Raw genomic sequence first — 17,160 nt, 5'->3', positions numbered from 1 at the left:
CTTTGAAGATAGATTAATATGGACTAGACTATATACACTCTAAAGATAATGTTGGTATGTGTTTGAAGAGCCAAAGACATACTGCAGAAATATCTCAGATCAGAGAGCATTAAAATAAAAAAAATAACCCCCTACATTTTGAAGACCCGACTGTTAATTAACGAGCTTTTTCAAATGTTGACAGTATCGATGTGCGAAGCGTCAACCTTAAGGTCACGGTTATACCTTTCAATAACTTCAGCTTTAAGAAGCAGCCTTGATGTTTAGATCGCTATTTATGCCGACTACACAGCTCATATTCAAGAGGAGGGGGGGGGGGGGGCTCATATTCAAGATGACGTTCATGCTCTTGCTCGTTGTCTAAAAGGTATCAGAATATATATCGCGTTACTGACTTTCTGTGGAATGGCCTCATCACACTGATGGGCTTTTCATACAAATGCTCGCATCTTGATCGTTCTGCCCCGCCGTGCTATTCCATTTGACTCACAAATCCACCCCCCCCCTCCCCCCTTCCCACCCCTCCACCCAGGCTCCCGACTTTCAGAGTAAAGCCGACTACGCTGGGAAGTAATGCGAAAAGATCACATATTCTGAACTGAGCTTTCCACCTCGATTTCCTTCCACATGCAATATTAGCGGTATTCGCTTAGAGGACGATGAAGTTACCGTTCCTGTTTGGATGTTGTAAGCGATGAACTTGAACATGCACTAAAAATAAACCTCAATTATAAAGCAATGTTGCATGCCGATCTTTATGACATTTAGGCTAATGATCTTTAAGACTCTGAAAAGAAAAGAGGACAGAACCAAGTTTGTTTTCTCGTGAAAAATGTGAGGACTTCTGTGATCTGACATCAGTTTGTTTCTGTCGTAGCCTAATGCCAGAAACCGGATACAAAAACATTATTACAAGCGATTTGTTTTTACCGTGTGTGATATATTAAAGGCACAGTAAGCCTCCCGTAAACCATCACAGATACGGTCAGGCTTTTACACACAGTACAAACACCCTTTCATTTAAACACTCACCGATTGAGAACATCCTAGGTGCCCTCCGTAAAGAGCGAACAATTTTCAAAGAATTTATTTTTGCGTGGTTTATCTTACCCCTGAGCCATCGTGAACCCGTGTGATCCAGTTTCCCTTTTTCACAATGTAGTCGTCAGTTAGTCATTTGAATGCGACTCGATGTGAGCTTATCTACAATAGCACGTTTATATGCACGAAAAAAACGGCTGTGGTTCACAAGAACTCTAGCGATGGCTTTTCACTGTTAAGAGGAACGGCGATGTGCCGCATAAACCGTCGTCTGCTACGACCCTTGCGTGACCCTGCTTCCGGGCTTTTCTTTTTTCAAACTTTCACAGCTTCGAATTGCACTGATCTTGTCTTGATGAAAAAAGAATTCTTTTATGATTAAAGAATGTTTGTGTAACAAGCTGTCAATTTATTATTTAGATTTTAAAAGTTAGGTCTAGCGCAAAAACGCATCACGGTCCAAAAACATTCTGATAATCATCGATCCACGGCTATCGCCAGTTTAAGGGAAGTAACTCATTTTTGACCCGAGTTCAGGATGGGTCCAAAAAGTGTTCGAGACAATCTGCAAAATTAATTATTTAAAAATTGCTCGCTCTTTACGTAGGGCACCTAGGATGTTCCCGTTTGGTGAGCGTTCAAATGGAAGGGTGTTTGTACTGCGTGTAAAAGCCTGACAATATCTGTGATGGTTTAGGGGAGGCTTACTGTCCGGGCGTGATTTCCGGGATATTCATAACAGCCGTCCAGCACCAAAACGAGGCGCCATTGTTGTAAAGGGCCAAGTCCACGAAAATAAATTCTTTGAAAATTTCTCACGCTCGACAGAAAGCAGCCAGGATGTTCCCGTTCGGTGAGCTATGCTTGTACTGTATGTAGACGCTCGGGGAGCTCTGTGATGGTTTACCGTGGCGGGAGGCTTACTGTGCCTTTAACTATAAGTGTTCCTCGCCGTCTCCGTCCAAGTCTCCGTCCAAAGGGCTCAGTTGATGAGCGTGCCAAAAAATAAGTTGGAGACAGTTACAAAAATAAGCGTGCAAACCACGCTCACAGTCATGTGTGTGTATGGAGGGGGGAGAGAATGAGAGGGAGAGAGAGGTAGTGGACGTGCAAACCACGCTCACATCATGTGTGTGTATGGAGGGGGGAGAGAATGAGAGGGAAAGAGAGGTAGTGGACGTGCAAACCACGCTCACATCATGTGTGTGTATGGAGGGGGGAGAGAATGAGAGGGAGAGAGAGGTAGTGGACGTGCGGCAAACCACGCTCACATCATGTGTGTTTATGGAGGGGGGAGAGAATGAGAGGGAAAGAGAGGTAGTGGACGTGCAAACCACGCTCACATCGTGTGTGTGTATGGAGGGGGGGAGAGAATGAGGGGGAGAGAGAGGAAGTGGACGCGCACGCGTGTACTATGTGTCTGACTTTTAAAGATCATCCATACATGGAATAAGCAGCATTCAAAACAAAACTTGAGGACCCAGTTTAGCTAATTTTTATTTTGCTCGTAAATATCCTCCTCACTTCCTGGGAGGGTTTCATTACCAACGAAGAGTGGTCTTAAAACAGGTGTGTGTGTGTGTGTGTGTGTGTGGGGGGGGTGTCTTACTCCAGGGGTTTCACTGTAATTCTGTTCCTACCCGTGCAGGGAGCGGAGGGCCAAATAAATTCTGCAATCCCGACAGTTTCGAAAACTATTACGACGACTGCCAAGAATCCACACCGCCAGGAACTGCTGCGACGACCAGATTGTCGTGGACTTTGATGTTATGTGGCGCTGTTATGTGTGTGTTGATAAACGGCAGCAGACTTAGGTTCTTATAGTCTGCGAGCCCAAATATTAAAGGACTTTCATTGTCTTAACGTTTCGTTACTTTTTTCTCTAATTTCTGTATTTGTTTTTGTTTTATTTATTTCAAGTTGTTCTTGCAACACTATGTAAATCTTGTTTTCTGTCTTAATAAACGTTAAGGGCGTATTTTCACTCTGATTATATATTAGATTAATGTTTCGAATAGTTCTCCGCTGTGTTTTTCAGTTGTCAACAGTTTCCCAAAGTATATTTGATTTAAATCTACAGCTGTTGTTTGGATAATCTATCGTAACTTCTTTTTTTTTATGCCGAGCTAGACTACAGTTATCCTCTGACTAACTTACATCTTTTTAAACTTCCATAACAGTTTCTTTAAGTCCCTTCGTTTCCCCCCTCTCCCCACTGATAATCTTCCTTTGGTTTGTTATCTATCTTTATTTTTGTTTAGGCTATCGTCAGAGACTGTAGAGTAGTCCTACTCTACGATCTCTGCTGTTGTTAACATTATTATATGAACAGTTGTATAGAGTTTTCCTTGAGTTTTAGCATCGTCTGTTAACCACAGCAATGTTATTTAAATTACTTGTCTTAAATTCATCATTTTCTATTTCACTGTTTATCACCTCCCGAAATATTTATGAACTTAATACATGTATCTGCAATATTAAAATTTCGAAGTGCACTTGTACTTGTGGTCGATTCATTTTTGTATTGGCTACATGACTAAGTGCCAAAAGGTGCGCACGAAAAGCGGACAAAGGGGCTAAAAAATAAAAGTTGACAAACACGACTGATATTGTGATTTTTGTTAAGACAACAGATGCTGGAACCCAATTACGAAAAGAAAAGATAAATTTACCCAAATGATTGTACAAATAACGATAATTTTGTTCGTTATATCATTCAAAACGGCACTGAGTCATAGCATTAAGGTTATCTCGCACGTTTTTAAAGCTAGGGCTTTGAAACTTGGCACACAACCAAAGTATAATGACCTCCAGGTATGGTGCACATCACATTAAACAACATTGAATTTCAAGGTCACAGCGAGGTTAAATTGTCGTTGTTACGTCTTACATGTTTTAATACTAGATCAGTTAGACTTTACATACTTCACATACTTTCAGCATTTTTATAAAACCTCATTAAAAGTGACCTGCTGGTTAATCTTTGTCAAAGTTCAAGGTCACAGCGGGGTCACATCTGGTCCAAATGTGGAATATTTTCAATTTATTCAGCGCGTTTATAGCACGAGCTTTGAAAATACACACAGTTCTAGTGTATAATGTTCACACACGATTAAAGTCTGGGTGAAAAAGTCAAGGTCACAGCAGGGTCGCGTTGAGGTCAAACATATACATTTTTCAATGAGGTTTTCTCATATGTTTTTGAAGCTAGGGCCTTGAAACTTGGCACACTACCCAAGTTAAATTAAACCTCATCAAATTACAAGGTCACAGTAAGGTTAAAGATCCTTTAAGGATATTTTCTAAAAAAGGTGACCGCCTCGTTAATGTTTGTCAAATTTCAAGGTCACAGCAGTGCCATCTGGCTTAAACTTTGAAAAATTGTCAATTTCTTCAACTAGTTTTATAGTGTTTGAAGTCATTCACACATGATGAAAGTCTGGTTGATAAAATCAAACGTCAAGGTCGCAGCGGGGTCGCATTGAAGTCAGACACATACAATTGTCATTTTCACGAACGCCTTTTAAGCAACACCTTTGAAACTTCACACATTCCAAAGTTTTGATGTTGTTTGGTTATAATCAAAGTGTGGTCAATTTCCATGATTGAGAGCATTCAGAGGGGTCAAGTTGAGGTCACACAAAAAGTGATAATCTTTATAAGACTCACGTTTGCTGCTATTGCTCACTTGACATTGGTGAAAGTGCTTTTTTTTATAATTGTTGATCTTGATGTTTTGACCAATTAATATTACCAGGATCAACCATACCAGATTTCAAAGTCCAGAAGTTGTCAAACCTCAAACCTGTTGGAAGTTTCAAAGATTTAAGCATCAACAAATTTCTATTTGATTTGACCTTAAATAACAGATTTGACCTTAAATCTTAAAACAGATCAACCAGACTTTGGTTTTATATAAATTGAAGTTCAATACAATTTCCTTTTTTTTTTACCCAAACGAGACCCTGCTATGACCTTCACATTTCTCAAGGATCAACCTTGAATTCTCCATGTTGAACAATCATTAAGCAAAAGCGTTGTTTGAAGTTTGAAGGTTCTAGCTTCAAAAATCTCTGAAAAAATATGTTTCATCCGTTTTTTGAACCACATGTGACCCAGCCGTGACCTTGAAATCTGACAAGGGTCAACAAGACTTTTACCATGCATGGGGGCGATTAAACCCCAAATGTGTGTGAAGTTTCAAGGTTTCAACTTAAAAAACGTCTGAGAAAAATATACATTTTCCTTTTTGGACAATGTGTTGCACGCAAGACAACACGACAAACGCTCGTGTTATCATTCTTTTACTTTAAGGTCGACTTGCGTGCCCGCTCTTTCGCTAATCTCAATTAAAATTCATCTTGGAAGTTCGGTTTTATTATGCTTTTAATTAAGAAGATTAAACTAAGACAACAAATAGTTAGTTTTACCCATTAAACTCGATAAGGTAGTGACATTTTATGTTGAACGCAAGATGGTGTCGCACGCAAAATCTGAAAAGATGTTGACGACATAATTTCAACACTTGATAGCGCATTCGTGGTTCGTGATTTCTTCACAAATTTTGAACACAGAATGTGTCACGTGGTTCCGTAGATGAAGTAGATCTTTGTACATGTAAATTTTGTTTTTAAAAGAAAATAACCGTTAATTACCGAACATTTTGTCGCACGCAAGATATGACGAAATTTTCAAATCGTTTTCAAAAATGCTGTTCAAAAGTTCTGCAGTCTTTGCTGGATTACTTGAAAGACAGCAGTTTGATACACCGTTATCGCTTGACGTGTCGACATTAATTCCAGAGTTTTTGAAAAAGAAATTTAGTAAATATCTGCGATTGAAAAATGTATGCCGTGATGACGACACGGTCTTGCGTGCGACACCTTAAAATTCGGTTATCGAAAAAAAAAATTCTCTCGAGATTTAGATTTGACGTTTGGTCTCGTCTGTAAAGCGATGTTTCAGGCATTCAATCAAACTAAATGCAATTCATTTGTGCTTCTTGTTATTTTTCTGTGGCATATTCAAAACACGAGGTATCACGATGTCCGTTTTCAGATGGCCGGTTTTGGCGTTATTTTTGACTTTAAACAAAGATAACTTCAAAACCGTTCAAGTCAGACACACGAAATTATGTCCACTATCTCTTCGCACATTCATCCACACACACACCAATTTTCAGCAGACACACGTTTTTAGAAACATTTTTATTGTAAAACAAAGTCGTGTTCTGTTCTGTGAGCACCTTTTGGCACTTTGTCACATGCGCATCTCAAAAGCCTCTGTGAGTGTCAGTGTGTGTGTGTGTGTGTGTGTGTCGTGTTTTTGTTCTGAGTATACGCGGTGCGCGCGCACGCCGCTGTGCGGTGTGGTGTGCGTGTGTGTGTGAGTGTGTTTGGATGATGTGTCTGTGAGTCAGTGTAGGCAGTGAATGCATAAAATGACCACGCGAGACAGATACTGTGTGTGTGTGTCTGAATGTGTGTGTGTGTGTGGTCTGTGCACACTAGTATTCTTAGTTACAATTGCATGGTCATTCACTGGGAACGAACGTAACTAAGGTATATTGCAGTCACATTGCCGGTGTAACACCCGGTTTTGTACCTAACCTGAAATTGTTCTCTGTGGGATTCTTTGCCAACCAAACCTGCCCCCGGGGGACTATCTGGTATCACCAGTCTGTCTGCTCCCCCCCCCCCCCCCCCCTCCTTACGTCCGTCATTCTCAAAATGTCCCTCACCCAACCTTTCTTCACCCTGGAAGGAAGACTAACCACGGAGTAAAAATGAATAGAAAAGAACTCAAAACTGTTAGTGATATAATTAGCAACAGTTGTGCAGTGCAGTGCAATATGAAGGTCCTCGCACAAGGTAAAAGCCAGGCCCCTGGATGGAAATAGTTCAAACCCTCTCTAAAATATTGGCACGAATAGTGCGTTTTCCAATAAATAGGCAGTAAAGTACAAGAAATGTCAAAGGAAATGCAAGAAAACCAAAGACAAAGAAATCTTAACGACAGCCACAGTAACAGTCTAAAAGCTAGGCTACAAAACGATGAATAAATAAATAAATTAAAAGAATTATTTAAAAAAATTAAACATGTATAAGTCTGAATGAGAAGAAAACTCCATTTCGGTGATTTATTCACATTTTTTCTTTATTTAATACTTTTCATATTTCACACATTTTTTTCTCTCTAAAACTCTGTCCAATTAAGTATGAATGATTTATATCTCAAACATTTCATAATGTATCACATGGTAAATACATTTTTATCACCAATACACAAGTCCTGACTGATTTTACCATTCTTTTTTGCAAATACCAAAAGAGGTTATCACAGCAAAGGGTGTTCAACAAAGAAAAACAAACTATAAATCCCTAAATCCTTGATATCAGTCATATTTAAACATCAATTTCAGAGGGTCAGTCATTCACAAGTTATACATTTTGAAATTGTGTGTGCGCACACATACACACACAGAAACAAACACACACAGACACATGGCACACAGACACATGGCACACAGACACATGGCACACAGACACATGGCACACAGACACATGGCACACAGACACATGGCACACAGACACATGGCACACAGAAACAAACACACACAGACACATGGCACACAGACACATGGCACACAGAAACAAACACACACAGACACATGGCACACAGACACATGGCACACAGACACATGGCACACAGACACATGGCACACAGACACATGGCACACAGAAACAAACACACACAGACACATGGCACACAGACACATGGCACACAGACACATGGCACACAGAAACAAACACACACAGACACATGGCACACAGAAACAAACACACACAGACACATGGCACACAGACACATGGCACACAGACACATGGCACACAGAAACAAACACACACAGACACATGGCACACAGACACATGGCACACAGACACATGGCACACAGAAACAAACACACACAGACACATGGCACACAGACACATGGCACACAGAAACAAACACACAGACACATGGCACACAGACAAAGTCGCACATGCACGCATTACAAAGTACCACTATAGCTATGGCCACCAAGGTTTGGTTTGATTAGGCCAGCTAGAATTTATATCCTAGCTAATCTCCTTCTTCAAACAAGTTGCTAACCACTGATCAAGCTTTTTATTATTTGCATTGGCAGTTGCGCTCTTCAGACTGTATTCTCTCTTTATCACTCCCTGGCCCACTCCCTCACACACACACACACACACACACACACACACTCACACACACACACACACTAATACTATAGCAATACTGAGCAGGAACCTTGCAGCTAGAGTCACACCTTTAGCAACACAAACACAGTCATACCTTCAGGCTACTCGATTACCACTCTACCATCATTATCCACTCACACAATCTAGACTAATCATACTTTCAAACGCTTCAGACAACACAAACACAGCCACGCCTTCAAGCTTAACTCACATACCAGGGGTTATCCACTCATACTCATACTTTCAGATTATCCACCGAACAGAAAGACAGTGGAACCTTCAGCCTATTCACTTGCCAATCATCATCTACGCAGACTTACCCACTGTTCACACCATCGGGACTACTCACTAAACCTGGCAGTCATACACTTCAACTACACTCTTATGAAACATGCATACTCTTAAGACATAGGGCAATTTTACGTATTTTTAATTTTATTTTATCTAAATACTTATGCACAGCAGTAATGACCTAAAAGTGTACTGTATACTACTGTATAATAAAGTAGAAAATTAAAATTAGCAAATGTTTTTAAAAAAAAACCCAAAAAGCCATGTAAATTCAAAAGCAAGTAAATATGTATCAAACAGACCCCTTCCCACCACCCCTCCAAAATAACATGATTTTTTCTTAACATTTATCTGGTTTAAACCCAGATTGTCATGGTACAGGTAGAAAAAAAGCTCGATTGAGCTAGAGTACAGCACATTGTTGCAGATCATGATGAGTTCTGTTGTGTACAAATATTGAACTGCTTCACTGCTTCAAATGTAATACTAATTAATAAACTACAAAAGCAAACAAAGTCTCACAACCCATTAGAATTGTTTTGATTGGCAATAATGACATCAAAATACATTGGATCAAAAACAACGTGTGGCAGCAGTATACTGTTTGTAGGCCAAATTAAGCTCTGTAAAGAGAAGCCTGTAACGTGTTCAGCAAACCACCTGATCAGGTCAAATAAATCGTTTGACAAAAGCATAACCCTCTGTGAAGTTTTTTTGTGAGCACAGTCATTCAGCAGCATTTAATAAACACAGCCATAACAGACTTTAGCTAATCACAACCAAGAATGCTGAATTATCACAACAAAATGATCCTTGAATACCGATTTAAATACTAACTGGTGCAGTCCCATCAATGTAACAATAAAGGCCTCCGCTGCTTCATGTTATAGTCATTTCAATCAATAGCAATGATCCATTGCAGACTTTCTGAAGAATCCAGCTTTGATTTCAAGTTGGCGTTGAGTGATCCAATCATAATTTGACTTTGGGTTTGTGACCTCACAACTGGTCAGTCACTCCCAAGACGACTCATACCGTCAACCGGTGAGCTAACCATCACCCCAACCAGCCGCCCTGAAGCAATCACAACCCTGGGCCTCAAATGTGACAGCCGCGCCGATTGGTTCATTGTTTGAACCAATACTTCTTTCGGAAAAATGACAGCAGTCTTCACACTCACGTTCAAATCTTACCAACAACTGTCACCCCACCTTTTAAAATGTTTTTGGCAAGTTCTTTTGTGAATACATGTTGTGAGAACTTGAGCATGCAGTGCAGTACACAGATTCTATACACATCAGCATGTGTGCTTGCAATTGAGAGCTAGACCATGACAACTGCACATGCACAATTCAGTTTTGGGTCTACAGCCACACAATGGGTACACACATTCAAACAGTACATGAGATCTAAACCTGGCTCTTAAAAGATTTGAGCATCTTTCAGTTTCACAGAAAATTGCATTGCTCCTCATAATACACTGATTTGTTGGCATTGTGAAAAAGGTATACAATGTTTTTCCCTGACAAGACCGACTTCCTGAGATGCTTCTTTGACAATAAAGAACTCCAGGAAAAAAATCGGTGTCTTAATGTTACAAAATAAGAGAAAAAAAACGTATCTATAAAACTCTCAGGGACAAAATCATTCATACTTGGCATTGTTCCTCCTAATGCTAGCCCTTTTGTTGACTGTCAGGCTTGCACCTTAACACCTTGAATAGATAACGGAAAACAGTGTTTTGTTCTCAGATTTACCTTACATGTCATGCAAACTGATCTTGATCTGGCTTCTTTTCACCAATTCCCTTAATTTCCCCTTTTTTCTCTTTAACAAAGCGATGAAGAAAACCATGAAAAAGAATTTGTACGTGTCAAACTGAAAGACAACTATGCTTATGTATCACAATGTTCTAATAAATTTTAATTGACAATTCAAACATCTGGACCAATAAAGTGACTTATAAAGTCAGCAGGAATTTGTTAACCTTTAATTTATAGCAAAATTTAATATTTTGTTTAAAATGTAGGCATTTTCCAGTTCTGCGATTGAGCTACCCGGATGGCAAATTAGTTTAACAGCAAAGAAATGTAATGTGCCACTGAGACAGCTATCCCTCAGGTTTGATTTTTCTCTAACATTATTTCTTTGTATGCTGTGTTTCTGAGCTTAATCCTTAGGGTCACCTTATGGTTAAAACTTTGCATGCCACATTGTTTGCATGACAATCTCTTTGCGTGTATTTTATTCTTATGTGACAGTGCAGTTCCAAACTTTCTCTCCATGACAATGATACACTGACCTCGGTGAAATAAGAATCATAAAGTTTGAACTGTCGACTGAAAACAAAAAATTGTATGCCTCTAATGAATGTTTCCTCCTTTCTCAACATTGTGATTGATAAAAGCGGATATCACATAACGATAACTTATATATTCTCATTGTGTTGAGACATTAGTGACCCCGGGAGACAAACGCAAAACAAGTGATGATTCAGTACTACGGTGAGACAATCCTGTTGGGCTTTAAAAAAATCCCCAAAAATCTGCTACTTCGTGTTCGAATGAGACGAGCATTCATGTACCAATGTTCATCCAACATGCTCACGGAAGTTATATTTCCACATAAAACAAAACCTAACTTGATAAAACATGAGACTCCCAAGAACTGTTCCCTTGAGATGTTCAATTTCAAATATTTGTGTAGTACATTTAGTATCACAATGAGACACAAAAATCTGAAGTGTTGTTGCCACGGATTTTGCTAAGATTGTTCTCCCAGCTCATGCACTTTGATTCTCACGCAAAACGTGCTGTGAATGTGTCACACAGATGCTAAAGAGTGGGTGCCACACACGGCTGCGGTCTATGAAAGTGATGACAGAGGAATGCAGGAAGCACACAGCAGCTGAAGAGTCAGGGAGGGTGTTTGGGGGGAGGGTGTTGGGGGGGGGGGGGGGGGAGAGGGGGGGGGGGGGGGGGGGGGCTAGGACAAGGCGACAGCCATCAATCCACAGCTTGCTACCTGGACGGCCACCTGGGAATAATGGACATGGGGTGTGCCTGGGAGTGCTGCCTGAACACAGACTTGTTCCTCGCCCCACCCACACCCCATCCACCAGGCTTCACCCCGGCTGACAAGGACAGCGACAGCGACAACCTGGAGGGCAGGTCTTGCATGTGTCTCAACCTACTCGCTGCCATGTACCGCCTCAGTTTGGGCGTGGGCTGGTGTTTGAGTGCCGACGTCATTCCGGGCGGAGCCCTGATCCCACCTTGCGTATAGCGCAGCAGCATCTTCTCTCCTTTCGTCAGAGACGGGGACATGACACCGTAAAGAGGGAACCCCGCTGCGGGGCCAGCCGGGTATGCATACCCCTGAGAGTAGCTGCCGTAGGACGGAGACAGCTGAGGTGAAAGACAAGGCGATGCTACGCAAAGGCTGTGACTGGAACGAGGGCGGTGGAGGGCGACACGATTGGGGAGGATGCTTGTGGGTGACTTGGTCCCCGAGTTGAACTCAGCCACAATGAGCGAGTCTTGCTGGCAACGGCAGGTGGGGTTGGAGACCTGGAGACGGAGGTTCATGCCCGACCCGCACTCGCTGCATGTGCGCTTCCAGGTGTTCTCCGTCAGCGAGCTCACACGACCTGTCAGGGAGCAAACAGGGGGTGGACATGAGGGATTAGTCTCACCTCACCAAAGCCACTGCCACATCGTGCAAGGTTAGACACACACTCACACACACATATACCCACACACAGCGCACACACACACATACACACACACTGTACACACACACGCGCGTAACACACAGACACACAAGGACAAATTTCAAATGTGAAAAGCTGCTGCTCTCTTAGAGAAAAGATAGTACCACGATACTTTTGTTTAAGGGACAGGAGGAATCCTTTTTCCTGAAACAAACCTCACACCAAAACCCAGCATGTACTGATAATCCCCTTTTCCACTTAAATTAGAAATTCATTTTGCAATGGAATGATATACCCTTATACTATTTAATATACTATTTTCATAAAGCAAGTGCAAATAATCTAATGAAACTTGAGAACCTGGGTAAATAATGGACCGAAAAAAATAACGCCAAAAATGCACATGACATCTTCACCAAAGTTCTTGAAGAGCAACATGCACATGGTCAAACAATAATGATACCTTTTAATTACACATACAGATGCACTCCATCATTTACCCTAGAACCCTTCAACACTTTGAGTGCATGTGTACCTTTAACCCGCCCCCCACTGTTCATACAAATAGATCCAGCTCACCTTTGCACAGATATCACAGAACAGTGCAATTGTGATGACAATGCTGCGTATTAGACAATGTGCCATCAAACAAACAGTGTACAAATATATGTGTCATTCTGATAGGCGTGACAAGTGACTTTTACCATAGCTTCCACAACAACTTGATAACAATCAAAATGTGTCCAGAAAAAAAATCCCTTGTAAACCTTGGCTGGTACAGAATAGTATCTGAAAAAGAGACAAAGGGCATGCATTCCAAGATAAGATCTAATCTCTTCTTTATCGCCCCACCCACCCGTTTTATTTCTTACTCCACAGCCGATGTTAATATAGAATTAATGACTAAAAATCTATCTAACATTCTTTCTTTATTTGGTGTTTAACGTCGTTTTCAACCACGAAGGTTATATCGCGACGGGGAAAGGGGGGGAGATGGGATAGAGCCACTTGTCAATTGTTTCTTGTTCACAAAAGCACTAATCAAAAATTTGCTCCAGGGGCTTGCAACGTAGTACAATATATTACCTTACTGGGAGAATGCAAGTTTCCAGTACAAAGGACTTAACATTTCTTACATACTGCTTGACTAAAAATCTTTACAAAAATTGACTATATTCTATACAAGAAACACTTAACAAGGGTAAAAAGAGAAGCAGAATCCGTTAGTCGCCTCTTACGACATGCTGGGGAGCATCGGGTAAATTCTTCCCCCTGTCTATCTAACATAAAAAAAGGAAACAATGCAAACGAGGAGTGTAAGCAGCACTCAGACAGTAGATCTACTTCCCACTAAATTTGTCCTGGAAGCAGACACACATAACTCTTTTAGATACAAAAACATGATTGAATGTCTGAATCAAACAGCAAAGTAAGATTATTCTAGTCGTGAAAAAAAATGTGGCAGTAGACCAACAAAACTTTTTTAGATCTAAAAACAGGATGGAAGATCCAAAATAACAGTAAAGTTTCAGGTTATTCTAGTGGGGAACAATACCTTGGAAATAGACTTACATAACTCTTTTAGAACTAAAAAAAAACCAAGATTGAAGGTCTTAACAGCAATGCATTGAAAGTGGTTACATCCAAAGTTGATGTCAGGCATGAAACCACATGCAGACTACTGTGAGGCTCGGGACTGACGAGTAATTCTCCCAAATCCATTGACACCTTTTTTGTGATTAAATCTACATCGGGTGATACAGCAATACACCAAACATGCTAAAGGCTTATGGGCATGCAATGGTGGGACCTGCGATGTGAGGCCCCTCTAATGAGGACACCTCACAAGAAAGGACACTTTCTGCAGTCCTTTAATTGTCCCTTAACCTGACAAAAATACATCCGTTATGACAGGCCACCTGCAGTAAAAGGACACTTTTGGCTGGTGTCCAGGTGACCTTTCATCACAGGTACACCACAGTACTTTAAAATTCCTTGCTCAGTTTGCTTCTAAAAGTCTTCTTGACTGTATTATTACTATTCAAATTGTTGAAAAAGAAAGGAAAAGTGGTAAGATAAGACTGAAGAGGTAGGGAAAGAAAAGACTTAACAAAGTGATTTAAAAAAAGTGACAATTAGCACTGTAAGCGGGTATGGAAAGAATTACAGTCAAAGAAGGAGGACCAAATGTTCTCAGAATTTTTTTTAAAAGACACTGCAGGCGTTTAAAAAGCATTACTTTTTCAAGCACTATTTAGGGAACAACAACAACAACAACAACAACAACAACAACAACAACAACAACAACAACAGCTATATAAGCACTCTTGTCCTGTGAAAACAGCAAAAATTAGCACTGCACATTTTAATGCGTACACCATATCAACAAACAAAAGAGATCCTCTTAAGCAACAACAACAACAACAACAACAACAACAACAACAACAACAACAACAACAACAACAACAACAACAACAACAACAACAACAACAAGTCTTCAACATTCTTCCACACAGACATACGCAGACATTCAATGCTGAGGTTTCAAAGATTTTTTTCTGAAACGACTGATTTGTAGGCTTAAAATGTGATGCAAAAAAACAATGCAACTATAGGTCTATCAAACACTGAAGACCAATTCTTTCCTACATCTCGTGAACTGGTTTAAGACTACCATACCAGATAAGTCCTGTGATTCGACTGCTGAATGTGTCTCGTAAAAAATCTGCGTCACAAATACAAAGACGTGTGTGAATATGTGACATATATATACAAAATGGTGAAAACAAGCATGATATAGTCGAAATGTGACCAAATAATTTACCCTTCTGTATGTTCGAGTCAAGCAAGCAGCTAAAGACATAACCATAAAAATACATTAATTAAAGTCACTTGCATACAGAACATATCTCTTTCACAACACAAATACACAGTAATGATGCTTTTCATGCTTAGGCGTGTCACAGTGTGTGTGTGTGTGTGTGTGCATGTGTGTGTGTGTGTGTGTGTATGTGATATTAGCTCAATCAGGAGGTAAGATACGCTAAGGTGTATGGATACATGTACACACTGTTGCCAGCATGCATTTCTGTAAGTAAATTTAATGATGCAATAATTGTGCATACTTGTAGTAAATTTAATGATGCAATAATTGTGCATACTTGTATGTTAAAATTGTAAGTGTGAACTCTCAAAGTGTATTTTAACTATTATAATAAGTATAAATCTGAGCTACTTTCAATTCCACAGTGTGATCCGTTTGGTATAATCAGTATAACAAACTTTAGCTGTAAATGTTGCAGCAATAACACTTCCCATCACCAAAGCTCAAAGCATGTGTAAACAGATTAATATATAATACCTCTACTATTCAATAAACAAAAACAGCAGACTAGTGTATTGATTGCCTTTTGCAAGCCCCATAATATCAATGCAAGTAACTCATCAAAGAATGGTTAAATGGACTTAAATATGCTGATTTTGTACAGCCTAGAAACAACTTACACAAACCCTGCCCCTCCGATATTCAGATATGCGCTCAAGAACATTTATTAGTTGGTTCAATGTATTTTAAAGCTTCAAAGTTTAAAAATAAAAAATAAACCTGCCTGGCCAAAGAGAAAATACGTACTAACGCCTAACAAGGCAATGATTTCCAAAATGTACACGTTTTGCTTTCAGGTGAACTGAACACATTTTGATTCTAATAACCGCACTACACAATCATGTGCTCATTACAAATGATAACGCTTTATTTATGACTTTTGATTTAGTTCCTAACTACTGAGAATGTTGGCAGTGTACTAACTACAAGGTTACTGAATTAACTCAATCAACTGAATGAGTTAATGAAAAAAGTACTTTATACCATGTTCCTACAAGAATGGTTAGCACCGAAGACCAGCAGTTTCGATTGATGCTGAAGTAAGTTCTCCATCATAGACAACACCCCAAACAAGTTTGACTGGGAAAAACGACTTTAACTGATACAGCAGTAACAGTGTACCATTTTAAAGATTTTTGCAAGTCCTTGCCAACTCTGTTACCAAAGAAAACCACTAGCTAAAACTATTACTGATATTAGCTGTATATAACTACTAGTAGTAAACGAGGGGGAGAGTACATGAGTTACAATGAGGGATGCTGTTAGTGATGACGGCAGGCAGAATTTTAAGCCAAAAATGTTAGTTCAGTACATGCCCCATGCAGGCCTTAATGCACCATCCATTCGCCAACAAGAAACCATGAGGCTGAGCCTCTCCGCAAAAGCATGTTTCAAGTTTGTAACAATTTAAGTGGATTTAAACCACATGGAAAAACAGCTTGGAAAGGGAGTGAAGAACTCCAATGAAACCAAAGATTCACAGTAAGGTAGAAACTGCCCTGGATAAAATCTGCTTGTGGAATCTTCACAAACACATACCACATCCAAGAGGAGTATAAGAGACTTTGCTTTAAGAAACAAAGTCACCAGAAGAAAAGGGAACTTCAAGACGGAAATTTAAGGAAAAATAGAGCCTGGCAATATTCTTCAAGACAGAGACACTGGCGAGCTGCACAGATATGATCTGGAAACCTTCTTTGAGCAAAGGCATTAACAACTGAGCCTCAATAACAATGGGAGAATATAATTAATTTGTAACCTAAAGTCAAGAGATAATAGATGATTTCGACTCCACTGCTGCCATGCAAATTTAGATCAGAGACAACCACAAACATGAAATATTACTGTGGTCTTAATAACTTAACATAAATATCAGGAATGTTGCAATACTATAGTTGCAAGAGACTATTTGATTTCTACCAATTCCGTTGTATAACGGACCTACAGTTTTAGATCTTTTTCTCTCT

At 40.0% G+C, this 17,160-nt stretch overlaps 2 protein-coding genes across 6 annotated transcripts in view; one reads left to right on the top strand and one right to left on the bottom strand.

Moving 5' to 3' along the window:
• The window catches only part of LOC138963997 (uncharacterized), a 17,519-nt gene extending 13,964 nt beyond the window's left edge, over positions 1–3,555 (top strand). Inside the window, exon 4 of the mRNA XM_070335873.1 lies at positions 2,690–3,555. Within this exon, the coding sequence (XP_070191974.1) occupies positions 2,690–2,865 (176 nt within the window). The 3' untranslated portion in view covers positions 2,866–3,555. The remainder of the gene's footprint in view (positions 1–2,689) is intronic.
• Positions 3,556–11,567: 8,012 nt separating this feature from the next.
• LOC138963990 (tubulin tyrosine ligase 3-like) overlaps positions 11,568–17,160 on the bottom strand; it is a 51,901-nt gene continuing 46,308 nt past the window's right edge. For 3 of the 5 annotated variants that reach the window (XM_070335852.1, XM_070335853.1, XM_070335854.1), the window contains 2 exons: positions 14,989–15,034; positions 11,568–12,246 (listed from right to left, as the gene is read on the bottom strand). In XM_070335852.1, the coding sequence (XP_070191953.1) occupies positions 11,618–12,246; positions 14,989–15,034 (675 nt within the window). In that variant the 3' untranslated portion in view covers positions 11,568–11,617. The remainder of the gene's footprint in view (positions 12,247–14,988; positions 15,035–17,160) is intronic. The other 2 variants (XM_070335855.1, XM_070335856.1) reach the window with 2 other exon arrangements.

This window comes from Littorina saxatilis, linkage group LG4 (assembly GCF_037325665.1).
Source record: "Littorina saxatilis isolate snail1 linkage group LG4, US_GU_Lsax_2.0, whole genome shotgun sequence".
Lineage (NCBI taxonomy): Eukaryota > Metazoa > Mollusca > Gastropoda > Littorinimorpha > Littorinidae > Littorina > Littorina saxatilis.
This window is presented reverse-complemented; position numbering and strand designations above follow the sequence as displayed.